We start from the raw sequence: 26085 nt of genomic DNA on the forward strand, positions 1-26085 counted from the left end.
AAATGTGAGACGACATATTTTGTTTGGAGGACTTCTTGCGTTAGGAGGACACAGGCGAAGACATCGCAGCCTTTCTGAACCCTGCTGTTGCAAAGCTGCATTGACACTTTCTAGAATATTCTCTTTCTAGCACTGATGCTGTCTGACTACATGTCTGGAGACAACTAGTTGAAGTAGATGGCAGTGAAAGGTCACACAGGTTCCATTCCTCCGGTCTGTGCACTTTGGAGCAGGACAGGCAACGCAGGTGAAACAACGCCTGCCTTGTGACTTTTAATTTAAATTAGATTAGTTTCAATCAGTTTCAATTACAATCAGTGCTTCCAAAGATGCCACTTGCTTCAGACCTACTGGGACAGCAATGCATCAGCTAAGGGCAGGATTCAAAGAGGTGCTTTTGTATGATTCTTTATGGAGAGACTCGGTTTTACCATACAGTACAATTCCAAGTACTGCCTGTCCCTCCTCCTAATATTGGTACTGTACTAGTGGCTCCAGGGGCCCGTGGACAGGTTTGTGTGGTGGGAACAGGCCCCAGCCCTCACTAGCACTCACCCACACCAGTTATCAAACCATGTGCCTTTAATGTACGGTGACTCAGCGCTCATCACTGATCCCCTCTAACTGAATTGAGTTGACCTAAATGGTTCAAACTGAAAACAAACAGGCATGTGGGAATGAATCAATAAGAGTGCTCGATGTGTTGTCGTGCACATGAGGACCAGCTCTAATGTGAGGGCAACACGGGGCCACAAGTAGAAGAAAAGCCCTTCAGCCGTCAGGGAGGTGAGGACAGGCCGAGGATAGTGGCCCATGTGGGACATTAGTGAGACAAGTCTTACCCTCCAAAACAGTGAGCTTGGCGCTGGTGTTGATCTCTCCCACGCTGTTGCTGGCTGTGCATTCGTAGATGGCTTCGTCGCGGTGGGTCCTCAAAGGCTGGATACGCAGCACCGAGCCCGAGCCGTCATCGAACTCAATCACCTGGCCAGACGACAGCAGAGGAGGATTACAGTAATCACCTGTGACATTTCTATTCAAACTCATGCCTGCTGAGCCGTTCTCTGTGGCACACCCACAAAACACCCTGGTGTTTCACTCACGAGGAAGCTTTCCCATTTGCTCAAAGAACTAAAGAGTTTCAAGGAAGTTCATCAGATAGATATTTAAAAAGTCTATAATTCAGAGTAAGTCCAAAATTGTTTCCTGATTCAACCCTTTAACGAGTGCGGTCTGCCGAAATGAAATCAGACGGGACTACTTTTGATTGTTAGACCTTTGTTATGAATTTCTACCTAAAGATTTTAAATGATTCATTGCATTATTATGTTGCCACACTGCTGTAAAGGTAGGTAGGCAAAAGTGTTTTAAAGGAGCAGTTCCACATGTTGGTAGATACTCTTTCTAAATACTTTTGAGAATGAGATTGGAAGATGAATATCAATCTCACGTCTTTGTTTTAAAAGTCACCAGCTCAACAGAATGACTCAAGAAATTCAAGGTTTTACTTCGGACCATACTCAAGAAACATGTTCAGGGAAACGGCGCGTGCCATACTCATTAGTCCGTGAAGAGTTCTACATAGTGCCATCCATGAAGAGCTTTTGTGCAATAATGATGCTATATCATTTCATAATTGTAAAACCAATGCATTGATCTCATCGACCACCATGTACACATACAGTAGTGTAATCGAATCGGACTGCCAGGTTCTTGCGATGTTCTTTCTAGCGATGTTAGTGCATTATCAGATTTCAGCTATTTTAATGAGTACAATGTAGAGGAATGATGAAGGAAACCAAGAAAATTACCCAAGTTGTAATGAACCCAAATTATCATAACCTCAGGACCTGGGAGCCACTAAAGGAGGATGTGAACAGTGATGAACTTCAGTGGACAACAGGTATGTGAGGGGGCTTTAGGAATGTTGGAGGGGGGGTTAAGACTCAGAGGTCAAGGCACTGGGCCTTACACTTCCGCCCCACTGTGGTGTGTGTGACCCAACAAGCCGACTGGCAAGAATCACATTTTTGCTCTAATGAAGGAGTTGAAGAGCTGCACTCTCTTCCTGCCTTGGTAGGGGGTCAACCGGCCCCACACACAGGGACGCCATCAGTTTGAAGAACACTTGTATCCAGGTTGGCACTAGTCACCTTGAGGGTTCTGGGGGAATGACCCTCAGAAATTTTCTTTTAAATGGTGCAATTTGGCCATTATTCTTATAGCAAAGGCATCGATTTATGCATGAAAACTATAAAATAAGAAAGTATCCTTCTTTCCTTTTGTAACGTGAAAGTGTATATTAGAATACAAATAACACAAAAATCTGTTCTAGATGTAGATTCTGGTTGCCTTTTAAAGCTAATAAAGATAATAAGTACAGATTTTTGTGTTATTTGTATTCTAATATACACTTTGTGTTCACCCAGAGCTCTACGATACCTCATATTAGTAGAAACCGGACCAAACTATGTGTAAATGTGTGTGTATAGTGTGCACCAATGTCCCCCCCATATATATATATATATATATATATATATATATATATATTACATTACAGTCATTTAGCAGACGCTTTTATCCAAGGCGACTTACAATAAGTGTATTCAACATAGGTATTCAAGAGAACTACTAGTCACCAGAAGTCATAAGTACATCTCCTTTCCCAAACAAGCATCTAAGAGCATAAACCAGAGCCAAAGTACAGTGCAGAAACAAACGAAAACAAGTGCAACAAACTAGTATGAATACAATAAGTGCTAAGTGGAAGGCTCAGGGTAGGCCTTCTTGAAGAGGTGAGTTTTCAACCTGCGTATGTATATATACACAGAGAGAGAGAGAGAGAGAGAGAGAGAGAGAGAGAGAGAGAGAGAGAGAGAGAGAGAGAGAGAGAGAGAGAGAGAGAGAGAGAGAAGTCAAATCCTGCTCTTTAGATCCAACCGTTCAATAGTCGACTATTTAGGCTCACCTTCAGTTCAGTGTTTTTCAAACACTTCTCTCTCTTGCTCTCTTAGTTTGAGAGCGCAAACTGCCAAAAGAACTTGGATGTGAACCAAATGTGACAATTCTTTAATTCAGGCTAAACACATATCTCTCTTCATGTGCCTATGATTGTGCTACTATGTTTTTACAATGTCTTTATTCTAGTTTATGCAGGTTGTAATTTCCTTTATTAGGCATACCTTTTAAAAATATTACTATCGGTTTAGTTACTATTTTATGTACTGTGTGCTATCCTTTAATCATTTTCTATGTATGGATCTTTTTTTTGTTTTCATTAATGGAAAGCACACTGAATTGCCTGAAAATGCCAATTACTTCTGTGATTGGTTCATCAATTTGTGCTTCTGCACACTATACACACACATTTACACATAGTTTGGTCCGGTCTCTACTAATATGAGGTATCGTAGCGCTCTGGGTGAACACAGACGGCTGATAGCGTCACGCGATTGACGCAAATTTGCTTCATTCGTGCCGCGCCCTTCGCGTTAATCGACAATTCGCGTCACTCCAGTCTCATTGCGTCTGTGCATAGACTATGTATGTAATCTACTCGCATGAATAATTCGCGGTGCGTTTGGTGTGAACCAGTGGTGGGCCGTTAGGGCCTTCAAGGCCTTCTCTGCTGGCCTAAACAAAATAACAAAGTTATAGCTATTTTATAATTTAATCATCTTTCTTAACCTCTTGGACCCGGTTCCGAATGTCGTAGAATGGACTTTTCATGTATTATAATTTATAAAAATATTTTCCCATTATCTTATTTTCTCATTGCACAGCTACTGTGTTCCTCAGCTGCTCTGCTTCCAGTGCAGCTTGTTTTAAGTAGAGCTTTTATCCAATCAGATTTCACCTCTGTGTCTCTAGGTAAGAAGAGGCCCGAGGCCTTCAGACTCACAAGTGAATAACTTTGCAGTTTAAGTGAATGGGGACGATATTGTTGATTGTCATAGTGTTCAACCAATCAGATCTTTAGTTGGTCATGTTGGGCGTATTCTTTGATGTGCCAGAGCTTGCTAGCTGGCCTACAAGCACATCATCATTACGTGCAGCTCAGTTTGCAGGAGCAGCTCTGCAGTGAGATGCAGCATGCGCTCTGATTGGTCAATGGACGAGCACGTGACTATCGTGAAACAAAGTTTAACCAGCCAGCAAAGCTTAGTCGGATTAGTAAGAGTTCAAATTGAAAGATATGGAAGAAATAATGACATTTTTAGCATTTTGCTTGGTGTATATTATTTTTTTACCTAGCTTTTTTTTTTTAACACTCAATGGCTGAAGGAGGAGGAGAAACGGATGTGAGTTGGGATTTAACCGTGGGATTAAACTCTTTGTCAACAAAGAAAGGAGATGGATTTTGTATTTAAGTGAACAGCATTTGGTAAGTCAACTGCATTTTTTTTTTTTACATCTAATATCTGAATGGCCCGTGCCCTCGAGTGTGTAGCAGAATGCGTGTTGCTGTTGTTTTCCCGTTAAGGTTTAGCGTAGCCTCCCAGAAGTGCGGTGCCTCAGCTGTTTTGTTTTTTTTTGTTCCGGTTCAGAGGTCACACAGACCGTTGTCTCCAACGTGAGCGCAGAAAACATTATATTTCCCACAATTTAAGCTTCTGCATTTTCCAAATGCACTAGTATTATTCAGACGTATTGTTCAGTTCGTAAGCCTCGTACCGAACGGTTTAATACGAATACGTGTATTGTTACACCCCTAGAAATGAATAATAATCGTAGCTGTGGCGCCATCATGAGGTTATTAGGTGGTGTTTTAGCTGCAGGACAGCAGTGAAGGCCCAGGTATAAAATGCACGGCCCGCCACTGGTGTGAACACAGCATAAGGAGTTGTGCTCTGGTTTGATCATTCAGCTGTGTGATGTTGTTGAATGTTTTAGACACAAGCTTACGGGGAACCTGCAGGCGAGTCTGTCAGCTCCACTGATTCACTTGTGAACTTTGCATTAGTGTTAAAAATAAATGGGCTATGATGGAACAAATAATTCACATTTGATGGAAATCCATTTGTAGACCGAGCTCTGCCACCCATGCATTCAACCTAAAGGAGAAACAGGACACGAGCCATCGTAAAGGAGCTCCGACATGGAAAATAGCCTTTTCATACCAGCGAGGTTTAAATTTCTGCATACCGGAAGTAAGACGTTTTGCGTAACAGGACTGTGGTAACAGGGTGGGAGGTACTGGAGGTTGATGGGTCAAACCAACACATGACTTTCAACCAGGAGACCGGTGTTTGTGTCCCAAAGTGTTGACTTCATTTGAAGTGACATGTTTTCCGTACCTCTGTTACGTTGTTTACGTTTTACTTAGTTTACATACTTATTTTAAGACCAACCATGATTTTTGTCCTAAACCTAAGTGGGTTTTTTTTGTCTGTACCTCAGCAAGTGTGTTTATTTGAATTCATAAGCATTCTTAACCATTTGTTTACTACAAAGGGAGTGTCATAGTTTGGGCTGGGCAAAAAGTGACGCTGCTTCCCTGGACCTGGGAAGCAGCATCAACCTTATTTTCATATGGGGATCTAAACACAGAACTGAGAAAATGAGAATGCTTATTAATATCAGGTAACGACCTATGATCAGATGTCCTTATCCAGATAACTGGTATAATAGATATCCAATCAACTGGCCGCACATCTAAATCCTAAAATTATGATTGATTATTATAAATATATAATATATTATATTATATATTATGATTGTCATTAAACTTTATCAGGAAAACACATGTTCATTCATATGTAAAAATTCTTCAACCAAGAATGAGACTAATTCATGCATAGGCATATGACGAACTTTGTCCTGCTGCAACACAATACATGGTTTGTTTAGTCAAAGGCAAATCAATTGAAGTTGGACGTAATTAAGAAATCTCTACCAAGACCAAGATCAGTAAATATGTCCTTCTGGGAACATCAAGGTTGTTTCCTGAGTTCTAAAAGCAGTATAGCTTGTTGTTTTTGGATGGACATAGATGGTTTAAAGGTTTTACTTTTAAGTCATATTTGTCTTTGACCACTGATTGGCCTTGATTTAAGATACTTTTTCGATTTGATCAATCAAAGAAAGTTTGAATTTACTGAATCTCATTGAATAGTGGGTGGAGAGCTGGACTGTCTCCATGCACACACATACAGGGTAGCCGTCAGTTTGAGTAATGCTGAGCAGACAGGTGGAAGATAATTCCTATTACTCACAACGACATGAACCAAGTGTCTCCGTCTACGCAGGACTCATGTCGAGTCACTTCACTTGAAGTCATTTGGGTTGGCTGGCAGCTAATGAGCCTTCCTGCTGCTCCGGAGTCCTGCAGGAAGGCTCACACAGTCCTGTTAAACAACAGTTAAAGTGCGGGAAATGTCTAGATTCTGGTAAGCTTCCCACAAAGATTCTGCATATTCTAATGTGCACGAGACTTTGGAAAGAGACTGAGAAGGTCTGGACCAATACATATGTATTATATAGAAATGACAATCTATCACATTTTTTTGTCAAACCACATCAGGCAGCTGATTACAAAAAATACTATTCTAGTCAGCTGTTGAAATATACGATGTGAATTCAAACAAAAACACTTGCTGAGATTTAGGCCACAAAACCAATCAGTAAGTTGAGGAAAAACATCATGGTTGGGCTTAAAATAAGTAGAAAAGGTAACTGTAGAAGAAGTGCTAAAAGCTAGCAACCGGCTAGCCTAGCCACTGGGCTAAAAACAATAGTAACTCAGGCTAGCAGCAGTCAGGACAGTCCACATCAAGCTAACAGCCAACTTAAAACTTGACACTTTAGGACTCCAGACATCTGATAGCTGAAATATTTTACCTTGTTAAAGACTACAGGTAAAACAATCAGGATCGCAACGTGTAGCATGGAATTGTGGCTTAAAAACTGCGTTAAAAAAATTAATGACAAAGCTTTTGGTGGAGAAATACAATGCCGATGCATGTTTGTTGGTACCTGCAGACCCCATCATCCTCATTCTGAAAAGTAAAACTTGCTTAACCCTCTGAATACCAAATCCCGCCGGCGTGATGGAAAAGCTTGTTTACTTTAAACAATCGCCCAAAACTACACTGTTTATCACAGCCAGAAGCTGTAAAAACTGTCACTATCATCATATTTTCATCTTTCCGACGGTCCTTTAACAAATCATGTGTGACGGACAGCACTATCAGAAAAAGCAACCAAAACTATGCTTAAAATTGTGATATTTCACCAATAACATTTTATTCTGTGTCTCATAAAATATTTTTAAAAAACGTTTGCTTTAACCAGATTCTGTAAAAAACATTAAATTCTGAGCTCCTCAACGCAACTATGAAGCCATGATTAACTCATCTGAGACCAACAGCCACGTGACAAAACATCTGTGACACTTTGACTGAACTCCAGGCTGCTACAATGCATTGAGGAGAGGACAAGAGGCTGTAAACATGTATATAGTTCAATGAATATAACACGTGTCTCCACATTGGGAACACTTGTGGCAACTTGAAAACATGTTGGATTCCAGCATTAATTGATTCTAGTGTAAAAAATGATTAAAGAATTTCAACTCGCATTTTTTTTTCTGTTTTCTGATTTATGGAATTGTAACTTTGTTATTCTGCACAACAGACATTTTTGAGTTCTATCTACTTTTATATTGCAGTGAAGGTCAAGGCACAGAGAGCAAACAATGCCCCAAAACTGCTTTCAGCTTCAATTAGCTGCTCTGTGGCCAATTTAGCAAATTTGTAATTTCATAATTTACAGATCGTAAAAAATCTATGATTACCATTGGAACTTTGGTCTGAGGTAAGAGGTGTCATGGTCCTCCTTAAATAAACTTGCTATCACACACACACACACACTGAATAGATCTGACAGCCTATCAGCTGCTGGCTTCTACAGTGGCTGATTACACTTCTGCCCTCCAACCTGTCAGTGCCACTGTTTAACCTGCAGACACTGAACTATGTGCTCACAGTGATGTTGAGCTTCAGGTATTCTAATTTGAATGCTGCGACTAGACTTGATTTGCATTCAGTGGTCTTCAAACAGGCACTAAATAGGTTTCAGTGCATGGTGGTAATTAGTAAATACAGCCCCAGCCTACAGCTCATCCTCGCTGCTGCTAAACACACATCCACCTGAGTAAAAATGAGAGCACACAACCTATTCTGCTCTGTCCGTCTTTGTCTTAGACAGACAGAGCAGAGAGCTAATGAGCCGTAATGGTGTGAGACAGGATGGTTCTGCACACATCCGAGAGGGAGCTTTGAAGGCCTGCTCCCGAGGTCGTACCTCGAAACGCTGAGAGCTGACTTTCTTCCCCTTCTTCATCCAGGTGATGCGAGGTTTGGGCTCACCCACCGCCTGACACACGAACGATGCCACTCCTCCCGAAATCCCCGTCTGATCATCGGGGGACTTGATGAAGCCGGGCATGCCTGAGGGAGAGAGACAGCGAGAGGAAGAACAGGGAAGAGGAAGAGATCTGGTCAGATGGAGAGGCCTGACAGAGAACAGCTCCAGGCTAGTTACAGGTCTTTGTTTTTTACATCTCGCAATAACAATATGCTCTTTCAAAAGATGCCTCACGTCTGTGAAAGAAAAGAACATTCAAGCATCATCCGTTCCTCTGATAATAAGCTGCACATAAATCAACATACATTGACTGAAGGTGTCAACTGAAACCATACTGTACATCACCAAGATTAAAGTGGGATATAAAGTGTTGTGCGTGGACAACACTTTATATAAGAAGTGGACGTAGTCATCGTGACGTCACCAATTGGTTTGTGGACTGATGTTTTGAAGCTTCGAGTTCGACATTTTGCCCGTCGCCATCTTGGATTTTGGCTGGAGCAATCTTAGCATTTTGGAGCCAGTGAACGGAAGGGACCGTATTTGGACTGCAGAGGAATGACGTAGAGATGCAGTGTACGGCTCTGGTAGCAGTAGCCACGTGTCAATCCCTGTGTAGCCCCGCCTTAAAGCACACTCTGCTTTATGGTCTGTTTGACTCTAAATGGACCATCATTTACTAAATGAACATCATGCTGTATTGAAGAAGACTTGAAACTAGAGATTGAGACCATAAACTCATGTTCACAATGTTTACTGAGGTAATAAATCAAGAGAGAAGTAGAGTCATTTTCTCGGACTTGGACTTTCTCATAGACCTTCCCCTGCTGGCCTTTGGAGAGGGTGCAGGTTTAAGGCACTTCAACATGTTAATCATATATGGGCTTCATGTCGTGGTCTTGCATACAGTATATTAAAGGTTACTATCGTTTCGATAATCAGGTCACCATTTGATGCAATGCACATTCCTGCCGACTGCAGAAGATGGTGATGCAAATGTGTAGAGCCTGGAAGCGACACTGATCAACAGCTGGTGGGGGGGTAAACGTGCTAGTCCAACCAGAGGAGGAGGCTGCTTGCCAATGTAAACGTGATTGAGTAATAAGTTTAAAGAGGTTTAAAGGGTACTCCACAAAAAGGTCAAAAATCAGTCACCATGTTGGTACTAGAGGTGTAAAGCAGTGGCGGGCCGTCAGGGCCTGCAAAGCCTTCTCTGCTGGCCTAAACAGAATCACAAAGTTAGAGCTATTTTATAATTTAAGATTTTTTCTTAAAAACTTCATGATGTCGAATCCACCTTTAAAGGTGGATTTTTATCTATTCTATCTTAAAGCATCGAAAAAATACTCATTACGAAATACTTATATAATCATGTCGCATATGACGCGAAACATCAGAACCTGGATTAATATAATATTACAGGTATTTATACATACTCCAAACCACAACTCAATCACCAACCTTTTTAATTACTACAGCACCATATTCATATTTCGCCAGGAGTGTGCACACTCAGCACATCTCCGGACCTAGCAATCGAAGCTCGATGCTAACAAAGAAACCGAGATAGCAGAAAGCACGCCAACAACACACAGATGACGGACATATCCGTAACATCTCTCTCCGTCATAATATCACCGACATATGAGCAAACAGAAACCAGCAATACAAATCACATTATCGCTTTATGATCATAACTGCCCTCACCTTTGCCGTTTTCAAGAAGAAAAAGTATATATATCCGCATTTTTCGCCGGTAAACGTTCAACGGACTTCCTTTCTAACACATTCCTCACTCTTTTTCTTTGACAGGGGTATTTTTGAGAGAGGGAGATGGGAGGAACCTGCATTTGCTACGTCAGGTGCTACCTCCCATCCTCCCATCTCCCTCGTCACAATTTATCGAGACTTGCTCATTGTGACTGGCTAACAGTGCTGTCGATCATTTTGAACTGGATAACTCAATTCTATTGGCTCTAACGATTCAAAAGAGGTATGACCCATGGAGATCGGCCAATGGGATCGGAATATACCATCACGCGTAAATATAACAGAGTCAGCAAGACCAGAATCACCATTACGCATTCGACTACTTTACGCACAGCGTCTGCTTGTTGGATCATCGGTTCGCACAGCATCTGCTTGTTGGAGCATCGTTTGAGTCATTTTTACGGATCATTTTTCAATACCTTTTTGGATTCATTTGAGGGAGATGTCGAAGACCAATTTCAACCGGGAGGAAGTCCTGGAAATGCTGGAAAGGGACCCAGGGAACCTCGTTTGTCTTGTCGATTCCTCGTCCGATGATGAGGACCTCATTCATCCCGAAAATTCACAGGGCAGCAGCAGTGACTCGGATTACTGTCTTCCATCATCAGAAAGGTATGGATTGTCTTATAAATGTTATATTTATTGATCGATTTATTGGTCGATTTATTGGTGTCGAATTTTCTATCCAGCTAGCTTTCTCAGGCCAAAATCCTGGCGTGATTGTGTGATGGAGGTTGGGGGGGGGGGGTATGGATTGTCTTGTAAATGTGTGTGGGTGGAGGTGTGTGGTGGTATGCTATGTCTATGTGTATGCGTGGCCGTGGCGGTGGGGGTGTGTGGGGGTATGCTTTGTCTATATGTATGAGTGGCCGTGGCCGTGGGAGTGGGGGTGTGTGGTGGTATGCATATGTATATAGGTGTGGGTGGGTATGCGTAGTGTGCGTATGTGTGGGGGGGTTGCTGAAGTTGGTCTAATGTACTACAATTTCAGATGCACATATTTATTTTTCTTCCACATTCTGGTTTACAGTGATGAGGATTACGAGCCACCCCGCGCCAGTGTCCCAGGTCCTTCAAGTGCCCCACAGCCAAAAAGACGAAAAGCAGCTCGGCAATCGGCTACAGGATGTCCACAGCCTCATCCACGCCCTGCCGCATCACCCCCCCCCACGGCGTCACACCCACCTCAGTCAGAGTCTGGCCCAGCAGCATCTCCCCCGACCACTCAGCGAAAGCGCCTCTCTGGGAGCTTCAGCTACCAGGTGTGGAAAGAGTAGGATGGCATCTACAGCCAGTGAGGAGGAGGACAGATGGCACAACAGAGAGGAGGAGTGCATCCAACCTGACCCTCGCAAGTTCCTGCCAGCCAGGACCCCAGGTCCCACATGCGACACCACCATACCATGGTCTCCCCTCAGCCTCTTCCAGCTTTTTTTTTCGGCATCTGTTGTCCGAAAAATTATTGACAACACAAATGTCAACGCTGCCAAAAAACAACAAGCTGGGAGTAAGTTCAAATGGGCCGTGCTCACATTGAAGGACTTTTATATATTCCTCTCGATCATCATCTTCACTGGCCTTGTGACAGTACACCACAGGTCTGACTACTGGAGGAAGGTATGGCCATACTACTTCCGTTTCCCCACTGACAGCATGACACGGGACCGCTTTGAGGCCATTATGTGGTCACTTCACCTCAGTGACCCAAAAGAGGACGAGGAAAACGAAAGAAAAAGGAACACTGCTGAGTACGACCGACTGTTCAAAATTAAGCCGCTGTACACTGAGTTGGTTACCGCCTGCAAAGCCAATTTCCAGCCGAACCAGAATGTGTCCATTGATGAGCGGATGGTTGCCAGCAAAGCCCGCAGCAGCATGAAACAATATATGAAGGACAAGCCCACAAAGTGGGGTTACAAACTGTTCGTGCTGGCTGACTCATCAATAGGCTACACATGGAATTTCTTTGTGTACCAGGGCAAAGGTGTGTCAACCACAGGGCACGGGCTGAGTTACTCAGCAGTGATGGACCTTTTGCCCTTTCGTCTCCTCGGTAGTGGCTACCATTTGTACACAGACAATTTTTATACCAGCCCTGTCCTCTTCACCGATCTGGCCAAAAAGTACATTGGCTGTTGTGGAACCATCAGGAGAAATCGTATTGGCTTCCCAAAGACCCAGACCAATGACCTGCCCAGAAAGGCTGCGAGGGGAGACATGCGATGGATCCAGAGTGGCAAACTCCTCTTCGTGAAATGGATGGACACGAGAGAAGTAACGATGTGTTCCACATTGCATCAGACCTATAGTGGACAGACGGTGACGAGAAAGGTGAAGACGGCTGGGGTGTGGCAACACAAGTCCATACCAGTTCCAGACAGCATTGTGGACTACAATTGCAACATGGGTGGTGTGGATTTGTCCGATGCACTAATCGGGTCTTACACCGTCCGCCGCAAGACGATGAAGTGGTATAAGACGTTTTTTTACCACTTCATAGACATCGCTGCTGTGAACAGCTACCTTATGCACAAGGAGCTGTTAAAGTTGAGGCAGGACCCCACAAGGACAAAGCCCTTCACCCACAAGGCCTTCAGGGAGCAGTTGGCCAAGGAGATGCTAGAGTTTGCCAAAGGCCCAGCAGCTCCCCCTCCACCACCCCCCTCCACCACCTGCCTGCCCAAGTTTTTCAAACCAGGGGGCAGAAAATATTGTAGGAGGTGCAAGGTTGCAGGAATGCCGAAGGTGAAGACATCCGCTTATTGCTCGAGGTGTGATGTTCCTCTCTGCCTCAACCCCAAAACTAACTGCTTCTATCTGTGGCACAGTCGACAATAACCCCCCCCCAAGACCTTCAGGGATACTAGAGTGCATTGACGGCTCAGTATCCCACCCAGACAAAGCTTTTCTTCCACATGACCTCCATGGATACTGCATGGATGCACCATCGCAGATTCCATTCATCCGCTTATCCGGGGTCGGGTGCTGATTTTTACAGCATAATTGAGAATTGTGTAAATAATGTAAATATTTTTTTGGTTTTATGTGGTTTTTACAAATGTTTACAGGAAAAATAAATCTTTCATTTGATTTCAATATTCAGTGGATTTGTGTGTTATTTTGAATGGGAAAATATAGAGGTCTGGTTGAATTTTCCAAAAAAAGCCCAAAACTGCTGTATTTGGATGTATTCAACACCATTAGTAATATACAAGTGAAATATGTAGTTTGGTACATGAGAAAATTCAAATGGCACACATGGTGCCAAAATGTACCCAAATGTGCCCAAATGCACATTTTGGAAATCTCGCCTAAACCCTCTGTGCTAGAGGGCCTCTCATTTAGTTTTGCTTCACTTTATCAAAGTCAAACTTTGCAGAGAGACTGTTCACAAGTTGTGCTATGATTTGGGAGTGTTTTTAGGCTTGGACCTGCATCATTTCAGGGAAATAATATCAATAAAATAGCTTTTTTTTCAGGCGAACCTGAAACTTTTCAATTTGAGCTGTGTGCCATCTTCATTTACTCCTAACTAGTAACATATAGACTGATATTTACACATCTGATCAAATCTCACAAGTGTTTCTGTTCTATTACAACATCAAAATTATTCAAATAGACCTTGTAGTTAGTGATCTACACTCTCTTTAGTAAGGGTATGTCATTTTCGAGCAGAAGCCTAAAAATAGGGCTTGATTTTAATAGGTTTTAAATACATTTAATTTTTTCTTATATGTATTATAATTTATAAAAATACTTTTCCCATTATCTTATTTTCTCATTGCACAGCTACTGTGTTCCTCAGTTGCTCTGCTTCCAGTGCAGCTTGTTTTAAGTAGAGCTTTTATCCAATCAGATTTCACCTCTGTGTCTCTAGTAAGAAGAGAGGCCCCAGCCTGCAGACTCACCCAGTGCTGCCATGTGCAGTTTAAATTGAATGGGGACGATATTGTTGATTCAACCAATCAGATCTTTAGTTTGGGATTCATGGCCGCACCAGAGCAGTTTGCAGGCCTAGTTACGTCAGCTCAGAGTCCAGATGCCTCTCTGCCAGCAAGGTGCAGAGTGTGCTGTGATTGGTCAGTGGGCGGGCACGTGACTATGTGCCCGCGAAACATAATGCTTGCTAACAGAGCTTTGGTTGTAGCAGACAGAGTTCAAGTGGAAATATTTGAAAGACATTTTACCTAGCTTTGTTTTTTTAATATGAAATGGCGGAAGGAGGAGAAACGGATTTAGTGGCGGAGTTACTGGGAACGCTTTTCTCAAGAAGGACATTTCTGAACAAACTGGACAGTAAGAAACACCCCACAGCTAGCAGCCCTGACCCAGCCAGGAAAAGGATTTGTATGCAGCATCAGAAGCGTTGCACATGTTATGGCTGTGAATGTGTTTCATTTTAACTGAGCGTCGGTACTTTTGGAGAGACTCGAGTGGATCTACAACTCACAACCGCGGCCCGCCCTTCGCCGGTCCACGGCCGAAGACGACCACCGAACGCGGTCGAAGGCGACCACCGAACTCCGCGGAAAACGGACCATCGACCGGCCGCGGAAGACAACCAGACCGAACAGCGGCGGACCACGGACAACCGACCGGCGGCGGATCCGGTTGGACTTCTTACTGGAACTGATGTACTGGGATTAAACTCTTTGTCAGCATAGACAGCATTTGGTAAGTGAACTTCGTTTGTTTACCTCTACAGTTACTACTGTTCATTTGTCTATCGTGGCGTTTTTATGAATAGTATTTGAATGGCTCGTGCTCGTGTGGTGGAATGCGTGGATCCGCTGCAGGTCTGCTGGATTGATTTGTTGCTTTGTTGTCATATGAATATATGCGACTGCTCTTGTGAGTTTGTCATTGTGTTACATTGATTTGGACTATATTGTCCGTTAATGACGCAGCGTCCCGTCATGCTCGTATTCATGTATCTGCAAATTTTATTTCATTTGTCAAATGTTGCAGTGTTATGTGAATATGCGGCTTTTACACGAAACAAATAATAACCCGTAGCTGTGACGTCATAATGAGGTTATTAGAAGTGAAGAACAGCACTGAAGGCCCAGGTATAAAATCCACGGCCCGCCACTGGTGTAAAGAGACGTCATAATCAGTCTCCGTAATCGGATGGAAGACCGGAAGTGGCCGCTGTTTATAACAGAAGTCACGTTAAATGTTGTATTTTCCTCCTTGAAGCTGGAGTTTCCCTGAGTGAAAGCTGTGAGCGGTCAGCTGTCAGCCTGCTGCCTGTTACACACTACTGGCTCTATGAATACAAAATTGTGTAGTAAATGAAAAGACAGATTTTTTTTCAATGGGGGGAGATTAATACATATACAGTAGCTAAAAGCTACAGGTTCTAAGCTTTAACTAGAAACAGGCAACTTCAATTAGAAGAAATATCTATTTCCATTGCAATTTTTGTGTTTTCCCGAGATTCTGATTCTGGTACATCCCTAACAACAACTATGTGTTTTATGTAAAAATATTAAACTTCATCTTCAGTATAGGCCTACCTTAAAGGATCATTGCTGTTCAATCACAACTTGGTTCTTGTTTCAAAAGTTCTGGTCATCATTTCTATGAGGTTTAAGAACTTTGTACTCATTAAGTTAATGGCTGAGATCTGGGAGCACATCATTGAAAAATAACTAAAAAACTAATCCCTCAGCACCCAACTAGTACATTTAGTACAGTAGGTCAAATTTGCATCAGTCTGTAAACACAACAGAGAGCTTGTGTTGTGATTTATCTATCTACTTATTTTTCTCTTCCAAATAACAGGGTTTGTTCAATGTTACCAAGTCTCCAGATGTGCATCGATTTACCTGGTGTATTACCTGGCAGTACTAGTAAGAGGAATGATGGAGAAAAGTACAACAATACGACACAATTCGCAAACCTTGAACAAACATCTCCTATTTGTACACAAGTAACATATATGAAAAACTCATTGTTGAAGTCTGGGAGGGACATCCGGTCCTGTAACACTCACAAAACCCAGACAGCAGTAAACGTGGGCTGGTTAATGAAACACTGTCCAGAGAAGGAGTCAGAATGCCTGAGACTGGTGGAGGATAATTGAAGTGTGGTGACCAAAGGCATCAAGTATTGTCATCCAGCTAATTGATTAAGCTTTCATCAATACAAAGAGGAGGCATTCCTATTTAATGCAACTGCAAACTGTTCACAACCAGCACAAAATGGATCTGCAGAACGTTCACAGTCAACGGACTCCAAAACATTATCGAAAATGGTTCCGGCAAACTTTGGTTTAGTTTATTTGAGAAGGGACGTTGCAAATGAATTAACACACATGGTAGGAAAATGACAGAAATAGCCAAAAGGCTATCTTTCATCTGTAGTTCCTGGTGAGGGTGTTAGAAAAGGCTTCCTTCAAGTGGTGTAACGGACCACTGTTGCTCCGTACGGACCCCCCCTCACGGTTCGGCACACATTCGGACTTTAACCATCACAGTGTGAAATAAAGTTTTACCTGGCAATCGTTATCTGCCATATTCAGTAAAATATGCAATCAGGACATCATTCATGCTTTTCTTGTCGGTGATCTGATAATGTTACATTTAAACATTGTGTTTAAATGTAACAACACTGTGTTTAAACTAACAGCAGAAGAGCTAGTAACGCTCTCTTATATACAGTCTATGCAACGGCACCGCTAACGGCCAATGAACGAAGGCTCCGTTCTGTTACATTATGATGCGTTCAGGCTCAGGGAGCTCTAAAAGTTACTGTGTATTTGCTCCCTTTTCTCTTTGTGCTGATCCGATCCATAGCCTCGATCTGGGATCCGATCCAAACCGTGAGTTTTATGAACGGTTGTGCTGCTACTTCTTAATATACATGAAAAACTGAAAATAAAAATAGTGCATGCAGTTTAAAGGTTGGAAAAGAACATGCAGTTGTTAAAAGCAGTAGTGACAAAGCGTCAATCATGAACTTATGGATGTTTTCATGCCACTTAAAGGTAATGTGTGCACTGCGCTGCTCTTGTATGAGTCAGAGCTGTGTGTTTGTTGACTAGTGAAACAGCAGCAGCTGAGAAGTCTGTACCATCGATCAGTAATCCACATCCACAGCATTGTGACGTTTTACAAAATGACGGGCTGCAAAGGACATGAATGTTCCAGGCGAGGGTTTGGTTCCATTGTCCCTCAGCAGGGAGTCATGATGAAGAGCATTCTGCCAGGCACGGCCAGACGTTTTCACAGCAAACGTTTGGCAACTGATAAGCGTGCTCTTTAAAGTTCAATGCGATTTAAAACCCATTTGTTCAGTCGGAGCCAAGAACTGCTCCCCAGGCACATTTCCATGGAAATCCAAACCTGCAAGTTGCACAACAGGTTACCGTCGGGGTCCACGGTCAATGTACGGCAGGGAAATACCGCCCTTTACGGCGCTGTGCTCGTCAGAGTCGGGCTGGCGCTGAGGATTTTATCAGAGGTTTCAAGAAGGCAGAGGATGTGGGCGGAGGAGAGGTGAGTGGATCGTACCATTATTAAGCTATTTATTTCCCATGGAGGCTGTTGGCTGACCCTGAGGCCTGACACTCTAAATGTAGAACACGCTGGGTCCCTCGCCTCACTTCACCGGCAGCTGTGAGTTGTCTCTCACTGGCATCCTCCTCTGACCCTGTGATGCTTGTTTCCTTAGAAATCAGTATGTTAGACCTCTCACATATAATCAAAGGATGGGCGTTTATGAGGAGAAAAAATGAGGGAAAAAGTAGAACTTAAAGAATCTTTCAAACAAGTGTAGAGGCACACTATTATGGAGACACTATTATCCATATCCACACTACATCCCGGCCTGTGTGGTTTTTTTTCAGTCTTTATATTACGTCATCACACTCCTGAAGCATCTTCTCTGGGCGTCTAGTAACGCAGATGGGTTTACATTAAGTTACTTGACAGCTCGTGTCATGCAAACACTAAAGGGTGTTATGCCGGTATCAGACAGCGAGGGATGTGGCAAAGCGTCAGTATTTGACTCCCTGGGAATGAGAACATGCTGGACAGTCCCTCACAATAATCACGACCTCACAATGGCTTCTTCAGACGTTTCAACATTCATCCTACTAACAACAAACCTTATGAGGCCTGTGTTTGGCACATTTTTAATCAGGTGACTGGGCTTTGGGAGCTTCTGGAGTTACCCTGGGAGTAAAGCAGTTTATCCCCAGGACATCCGATATTTCTCAGGTTAACAGAGATATCAGCACTAATCCTCAAAGACAATTCTGACATAGAGTGGACCAAATGGGACTTATTTACATCACGAAATAAAAGAATGTTAACGCCCTCTAATCAGACCAAACTATGTACCTTTTTACATAGTTCACCATAGAGTAGCCTACACTTAGGTGTTAGCATAATGATCTACTAGGATACATTTGGTACTTTGGATAAGTAAAAGTCTACCGAAGGGTTGAAATGTTCCTTTTGACTGGAAATCCAAGTGGTCAGAAGCAAAGGTAAGAGCTGCTAAAAATCTCATCCACCATGTAACTCTTAATGCTTGGACAGCCAGTATGTCACGTCATCTGGAGGAGATGAGAGTGGCACAACCAAGATGATCCAGTACCCCTGCAGGTGGCAGAGAGCCCTAGCACAGCCATAGATACAGTATGACTATAATGGGTTTAGTGTGTGTGCTAAATGCCAAATGTGCCCAAATGTTCCAGGTGGAAGGGTTTCTTTTCATAGAAAAAAGGGAAATGCCTTTTTTGTGAATGACTGGATTCATTAAGGACAAATATTAGATTATTATAATACATATGAATTGGAAATATGGTTCTATGACTATTTATAAGGGCATTACACTGCCAAGTGAGGTTTTCTGCATGATATTCTGGGCAATCATATAGTAGCAATTAACTATTATCAATGTAAAGATATAGTAGAGTAGTGTCTACCTGAGCAGAGAATGAAGTCTCCCTCCCTCTGTGTGTGTTGTAATCTGAGCTCTCTGTGCTTTGTTGACGTAGCCGGGCCGGTAACAAGCTCCACTGGCTAGCTAACGGCCATCGTTCTGCACTGCTCTCATACGGCGGTTACAGCTGATAAGCGTAGCGCCCACCCACCGGTTCCCCCTCAGGTAAACACTGTTAGCTCTGTTAGCGTTGTTAGCACTGTTAGATGGGAGCTGCAGGCAGTTCACACTTCACAAGAGTTAGCTCAAAGTTCCGTTCACACAGATTCAAATGAAATAGTTCAAATTTAAAGTTTAACATTTTAAACAAAAAATCACATCCTGAAAAATGTTGTAGTTGACGTTCATTTCTTTTGTTTGTTTTCATTTTAAACTGGTCAGATGCTACGACGTTTAAGTAGTCTTCTTTTCAGCATTCGCTCCAGGACCACCAGGCTCAAAGACGGCTTCAAACCGCAAGTTAGAAGAGCTCCTGACCTCATCACTATGACACTTTACCTCTATATACTTCACTTACTGTTTTACAAACTCTTTACACCTCGTATATATTACTACATTCCTGTCAACATGTAGTTTATCCATTTGAAACACAAATTAACATTAGTTCATTTTATATATACAGGACTGTCTCAGAAAATTAGAATATTGTGATAAAGTTCTTTATTTTGTGTAATGCAATTAAAAAAACAAAAATGTCATGCATTCTGGATTCATTACAAATCAACTGAAATATTGCAAGCCTTTTATTCTTTTAATATTGCTGATTATGGCTTACAGCTTAAGAAAACTCAAATATCCTATCTCTAAATATTAGAATGTCATGAAAAAGTATACTAGTAGGGTATTCAACTAATCACTTGAATCGTCTAATTAACTCGAAACACCTGCAAGGGTTTCCTGAGCCTTGAAAAACACTCAGCTTGGTTCAGTAAACTAAATCACACGTATGGGGATTATCACAATATTCTAATTTTCTGAGACAGTCCTGTATGTTTATATTTTATCCCTATATTTTAACTTGCAGTACTTTATGTCTTGTATTCTCATTTAGCTTTTACTTGTGTAACTTTTACATTTTGTTGTTGTAATTATTGTGCATATGAATTTGGAAACTAGTGTCAAAACTTGCGCACATAAAAACCAAGCGTGTGCACGTGATACAAGTGTAGAAAACACTATCTGCGGGATGTAATAGACGGTGGCTGATGTCTCCAATCCTTTGCCATGCTGCCCACACAGTGCATGTTCACGATCATTGCAAATGGGTATATTCAACTCACCGTTCACCAGAAACATGAGCACGTTCAACGCTTTGAGTTCAGTCATGCAAAAAACTTGCTGCCGTCAGCTCATGTTGAGAGAAGCGTGGAGGCAATAGATGTGGTATTGGAATTGAGCACCTTTAAACTTAATATGGCTTTACGCACAGAAACCATGCACACCCTCTATCCAAGGTCTAATTGCCTTGTTCCAGGGCTGCTATCATTGGAGTTTGATTTGTTACAGTAAGTCATCACCATCAAATATATTCAATGCTTTAAAAGCATTGTTGTTAATATAGAATATAGAATGATTTAAGTGATTTAACATATAACCAGTTTGACTCAATGTATAACTTGGAATTAATAACAAAACATTTTTTAAATACCGTACACTTTGGAAACCCCTGAAAATACTGGTGTCAGGAAAACTTCCCCGGATATGCCTGAACATGCCTGAGCGGGAAGGTTTGGGACTTCCCCAGACACCATAAGAAAAGTAAAACATGGGTGGACCATACAAATATTGCACCTTTATTTCCAGGGCAACAAAGGAGGAGTTTAAAATAAGGGCGGAGCATTGGCCTTAGTTGGAAGAACTATATAAAGCTGTGTTCAGAGCAGGGTAATGAGTTGGACTCCGAGGTCTGCTCGGGAATACCTCTAATCAAAGAAAACACTGTTGCATCGAACTTCCAGTGATTTCTTTATTTCATTTATTGGGACTCCAATAGAAGCAAAATAACAGAATAGACTACGTGTTGGATCAGTAGTTAGACTTCATTGACTGGCCCAGCCTGAGCTCCTGTTTTCCAACACTATCTTCGTGTTTTTGGTCGATACCAAGTCAGTTGAGATAAGCCCAAGTCATGTGTCAAGACAATTAATAAAACATGTCTGAATTATATCTCATCTCAATAGAGACAAGTTCATATCAAGTCTCAAGTCTTGTCAAACGTCGCAACTTAATAAGCCTGGCGGTTGTGAGGGTGAATTCTGACCATTTAAATAATGAGGCATTTATACATCTTCTCTTCAAAGCACATTAGGGAGGATGGTTGGAGGCAGTGAGTTATTTGAAGCTGACTGATAGTTGTTTAAGTTGATAAGACAGTGGGAATTATATTATTCTGTCATGTTGCATGCTACTGACAGAGTGTCTCTGATGTCAGCAGCAGATCGGTACCAGCGTAAAGGTATTGGTATTACTAAAGTCACCTTCTATTCTGTATCAGGCGATACTAACTGGTTCATTTTGCCTGCAGGGAAACTTGTCACATGTTCTACCTTTTTTTTCTCTTTTCAGAAGGCCTATCTTCCTTGGCTGTCTTAGACATTTTCCCCCTGCTATGCCTCTGCCAAATCTAACAGCACCATCTCCAAGACATTACTCTCTGCCCATTACAGAGCCTTTAAAACGACTTCAGTCATGCTGAAGGCCAGGCAGCAGCGAAGCTTCAGATGAAAACTGGACTAGAACTCATATTCCGCATTCAGAAACACAATTAAAAGGCAATTTGAAGCAGGAAATCAATAAATGGACTGTAGTCTGGCATTTCCATTATTAATGAGGACAAACTGGGCTCTTAAATTCCTTTAAACTCATTCTACATCATCTATTTATAACGCTATTACAGCACCGCAAAGTCAGAAAATACAACCAAATACAGTCACACAGAACACAGTGAAAATTAGGTCCAACAACCACTTAATCTAACAATGTAGTTAGTTTTATTTATTGAAATATTTTGGTTGCATGCTTCAGATATGCATTATTACTTGAATTGGTAAACTATAATCAACACAAAGTCTGATTGTGGTTTATCAGCAAATATCTGCAATAAGAACCGAATCACACAATCAGAATGTTATAATATATATAAACATCTTCCAACGCCACTGACGGATCAACTTCAGTAACTTCAGGAGTCACCATGGTAACAACGAGTGTGTCCATCACTCCTTTGGAAAGCTTGCAGCACTTCTGTATTTGATTGTAGTTTCTTACTTTGCAGCATGTTTTCTACTATATGCCCATGCACAGTCAAATTGAGAAAGTTGTTTTTCTATACTTACAAAAAGTAATGCGGCGTAGTTGGTAGATACCCTACAGAAATATTTCATATGTAACCCACATAAAAGTATGAGGCCTGCAAAAGCACACACAGGGTTAGCCGGAGGGGAGGTGGATTGTTCCAACAACCGGCCATCTTCCAGCCAGCAGACCGCTGTTCGTTCCCCATGTGAAGCGAGAAGTCAATGCCGATGTTTTTGTCACGTAACCTGCGTACTTAATGGCACACTAACGGCAGATGGCAGATCCACAGTTATTTTAACCCAAACAAAGATCTTTTCCAAAACCTAGTTTTGTTGCCTAAACCTAACTAAGTATTCCACGATCTATTCCTAAATCTAACAGATTAGTTTTGTTGCCTAAAGTAGTTTCCTGTGAAGATAGTTTACTATGAAAAGACCGTATGCATGCAAAGAGCAGATTTTGACACATGTTGCTGGCTTGTGTAGAAAAACGCACAAAAAATGAAGAGCAACTTTTGGTAAGATGTCATACAAACTGGCATGAGGACGAGATGAGAACATGTTGGAGACCCAGCTGAGCAGTGTTTCCTGGTTGGATGTTTTTCTTTTCTTTCCTGTGTGATTGAACATTCCCAAACTATTTTAAAACCAAATGAAAGTAATAAAATATCATTAGAGGAATTAACTGCAGAAGCTAAAAAGTATGACGTCCCATAATTAAGACCTATTCAGTTACAATTTTACTACTTTCCTCTACTTTTCTTCAAAAGAATCCAACTCATGAATCTCATCTATTGTATGTGTGGAACAAGCAGACTGTGCTTCCCTAAGCATGGTAACCAGGTTACATGTATGTGCGCTATGGAATCCCACCAGTTTACAATGCGTCTCTCAGGCCAGCCTTGAATATCCAACATCCTCCGGGCTACTGAATAATTGGTGGAATAAAGTGTATTGGTTATGAGCTCATCCGTTCACGGGTGGTTTAGCTCAGAGTGTATTTTTCATTCAATTACTCCCGTAAAATGATGCCACAGTAAACAGGAGATGCTGCTTTTCAACACATACTGCAGAGGCCCATGGCAGCACAGCCCCTCCACTCTGACACCGAGCCAGGGAATCCAGCACTTTATGCTGCTTACACGCTACACTAACTGCCTCGTCCTGCTGCTTGTCACTCTGCGTGCCAGTCGCAGAGAAACCTTGTCACTTCATGGTGGCTTTCTCGCTTCCCGTGAATATGAAGTCTGGCGTTGTGATTTTTGGACTGAAGCTGCTAAAAAGACAAAATCTGGTTTTCATTCATATCTAAATGTTGCCATTCACCAGCTTGTTGATAAAAGTATCTCGTGTTTTTCCCCAGAACTGAATAGCTGCCAGGTTTAAAAAGCAGCATTTAAGGCATTGACAAACCAGGCGTAGGACAAATTAACAAAACCAAAATTCTATATATTCGCAAATATCTGCATCAAACCTATTCGTACTGGCATCGATGTGAACTTGCAACAGTTAAAAGACTTTTTCAATAAAAGGTTGTAATATATTTGTGCAGGCAGAGGACCAGCTGCCATCCTATTGACCGTCTGTCTGAGATAAACTGTTGCTTAGCCTGAGCTACTGTAAGACAGTTTCCTTTTAGTGAAATGCTCTGAGTGAATTTGATCTGGTAAACAGTTACACATGGTAAATGTTTAGGTCTTTTATTGTGAAAGGTATGAAAATGAGTTGATCTGGTCTGCGTTGCCTTTGTCAAGGTTTGAAAATGTTGGTTCCAAAAAACGTGATTGGTTGATGCCTTTTATTTTCTTGTGCAAAGATTGAATGGGATCTCACTTATTGCACATTTTGATTTCTGATTTTGTATTACTCATGGCACCAACTAGTGTTTTAGTGTTGTCACAATAAAGTTTAACGTGACAGGTCAGTGGTCATAGTCTACCTAAGATGAATGGTAAGCAGAAGGAAAATGACCGAGGGAAAGGACATCCCAAAAATGTCCGGGCCTTAATGCTATTCCAAAGTCACAACTTTTCTACAACAAAACTATTCCCCAACTCATGAATTTACAGCCTATTGTTTCACATCTCATTGTCACCCACGGCAGCACACTTGTCTTGCGGGCCTGTTTCTCATTTGGGCTCAATAATTTAATGGTGTCTAGGCATGCGGCCAGGCAGTCAAATGTTGTGTGAGGCGGAATAAAGCTGTGTTTCGGAGGCAATTCACAATGACAAGTGACAACAGTTTCACACAAAGTGTCTTCTCCGCACAGAGACTCATTAGGCTGTGGAGTTGAGAGGGAGCAGCCATGCAAATCAACCTCATATCAGTCAAAGTGACACGCAAACAATCTGGCTCCGTACTTCTGGACACCCAAGGTAGAAACACTGCAATGCCTTTCACAGTTCTCTTACGAGCCTTCCCCTGAGGAGTGGGCCGCTCCTCATGCAAAGTTCTTCAATAACAAGACAGGCTTACATGGGGAAAGGGAATCTATTCAGTTGTGCAGAGCAACATAAAGTTTGCCTCCAGCAGAAATAAAACAGTAGTCATTATTGCTAATACGGGCAGAATAAAAAGCGTCCAATACTGCCTTGCACTGCCTTTGGTACCAGCTTCTGAACCATTTATTTGCAGGTTAAAACTGAACGTGAGGACATTCAAAAATATCAGTGAAAGTCACTACGCAGGGTAAATTGTGTATGTACACAACAACAGTACAGTAGTTCAAGGTCGAAGCAGGAAGTGGGTCTGTAAACTGTGATGCTGTTTACAACGGAAAGTTTGGATTTCAAATTGTAACACATCTTTGTTTTTGTTTCAATTGGGCGTCGTTCAGGATTATAAGGTTAAAATGTTAAAATATACAGAAATTTTATTTCATAAAATATAAAAATTGGAATCAATATATATGAGGTTGTCAGGGTTCCCAATTGTCCTGCCAGCTGTGACAGAGAGTTCCTCATTAGTCGCACTACTAAATAAGACACTTTCTGCCATTTGGGTTAGAGACTTACATTTTGGTTAAAATCTTCTTCAAGATCCAGTGTTGAACTGAAATGGGTTGTTGGGTAAGAATTATAAATGACCAATTATCATGAAATTGAAATACGGTCCATAATAGAGGCTACGCTTTAATTCCACCAAGTACCAACAAGACCCCCGTTGGATCAGCAAACTCTCCGTGGCTGCCGTTACACAGGTTGTACCCAGTGGCTTGCCACCAGCTCGCTGGGATGAGTGACGGACTGACAAGTGCACTGAGGTCGCTCTTCTATCCATTTTATGGCAGGTGGCAACCAGCATTAAGGTGTATCATTGACTATCGGTGTATCATCGACTAGACTGAGGTTGTTGATCTGAAAAGTGGCTTTTAAGGGAAGCCATTGACAGAAAGAAGGAAACCCTATGAAAACATAGAATAGCATAGACCTATGTGCCAGGTTCCCTGATTATCATTAGATAAAAAAGGGTCTTCTTAAAGCGATATTACATACGCTACTAAAACTCTCCTATGTAAACAGAAATAGCATATTTACATGGCCTATCGAGTAAACACACTCTACAGAGGATGCAGGGAAGAGCAAATGTTTGCTCATTGAGCAGCTTTCCTGCCCTATCATACAAAACACCCTGGTAGTTCCCCAGTGCTGCTCTCTGACGGGGCCTGTCAGCAGAACCTGTCAGCCGTGTACTG

The 26085-nt window shown here is 42.0% G+C and overlaps 2 protein-coding genes across 2 annotated transcripts in view; one reads left to right on the top strand and one right to left on the bottom strand.

Annotated features, from left to right (window-relative positions):
* ptprfa (protein tyrosine phosphatase receptor type Fa) overlaps nucleotides 1-8448 on the bottom strand; it is a gene marked incomplete at its 5' end in the record, with an annotated part of 228342 nt that extends 219894 nt beyond the window's left edge. The window contains 2 exons of the mRNA XM_079158514.1: nucleotides 843-984; nucleotides 8305-8448. Of these exons, the coding sequence (XP_079014640.1) occupies nucleotides 843-984; nucleotides 8305-8448 (286 nt within the window). The remainder of the gene's footprint in view (nucleotides 1-842; nucleotides 985-8304) is intronic.
* Nucleotides 8449-11169: 2721 nt separating this feature from the next.
* Nucleotides 11170-12975, top strand: LOC306695237 (piggyBac transposable element-derived protein 4-like; the record flags this gene model as incomplete). Its single annotated transcript, XM_079158433.1, has 1 exon — nucleotides 11170-12975. One exon carries the CDS (start codon nucleotides 11170-11172, stop codon nucleotides 12973-12975), a length of 1806 nt encoding a protein of 601 aa, XP_079014559.1.
* Between the last annotated feature and the right edge of the window lie 13110 nt (nucleotides 12976-26085).

Source organism: Pholis gunnellus, assembly GCF_910591455.1.
Source record: "Pholis gunnellus genome assembly, chromosome: 4".
In the NCBI taxonomy this organism is placed as follows: Eukaryota; Metazoa; Chordata; class Actinopteri; order Perciformes; family Pholidae; genus Pholis; species Pholis gunnellus.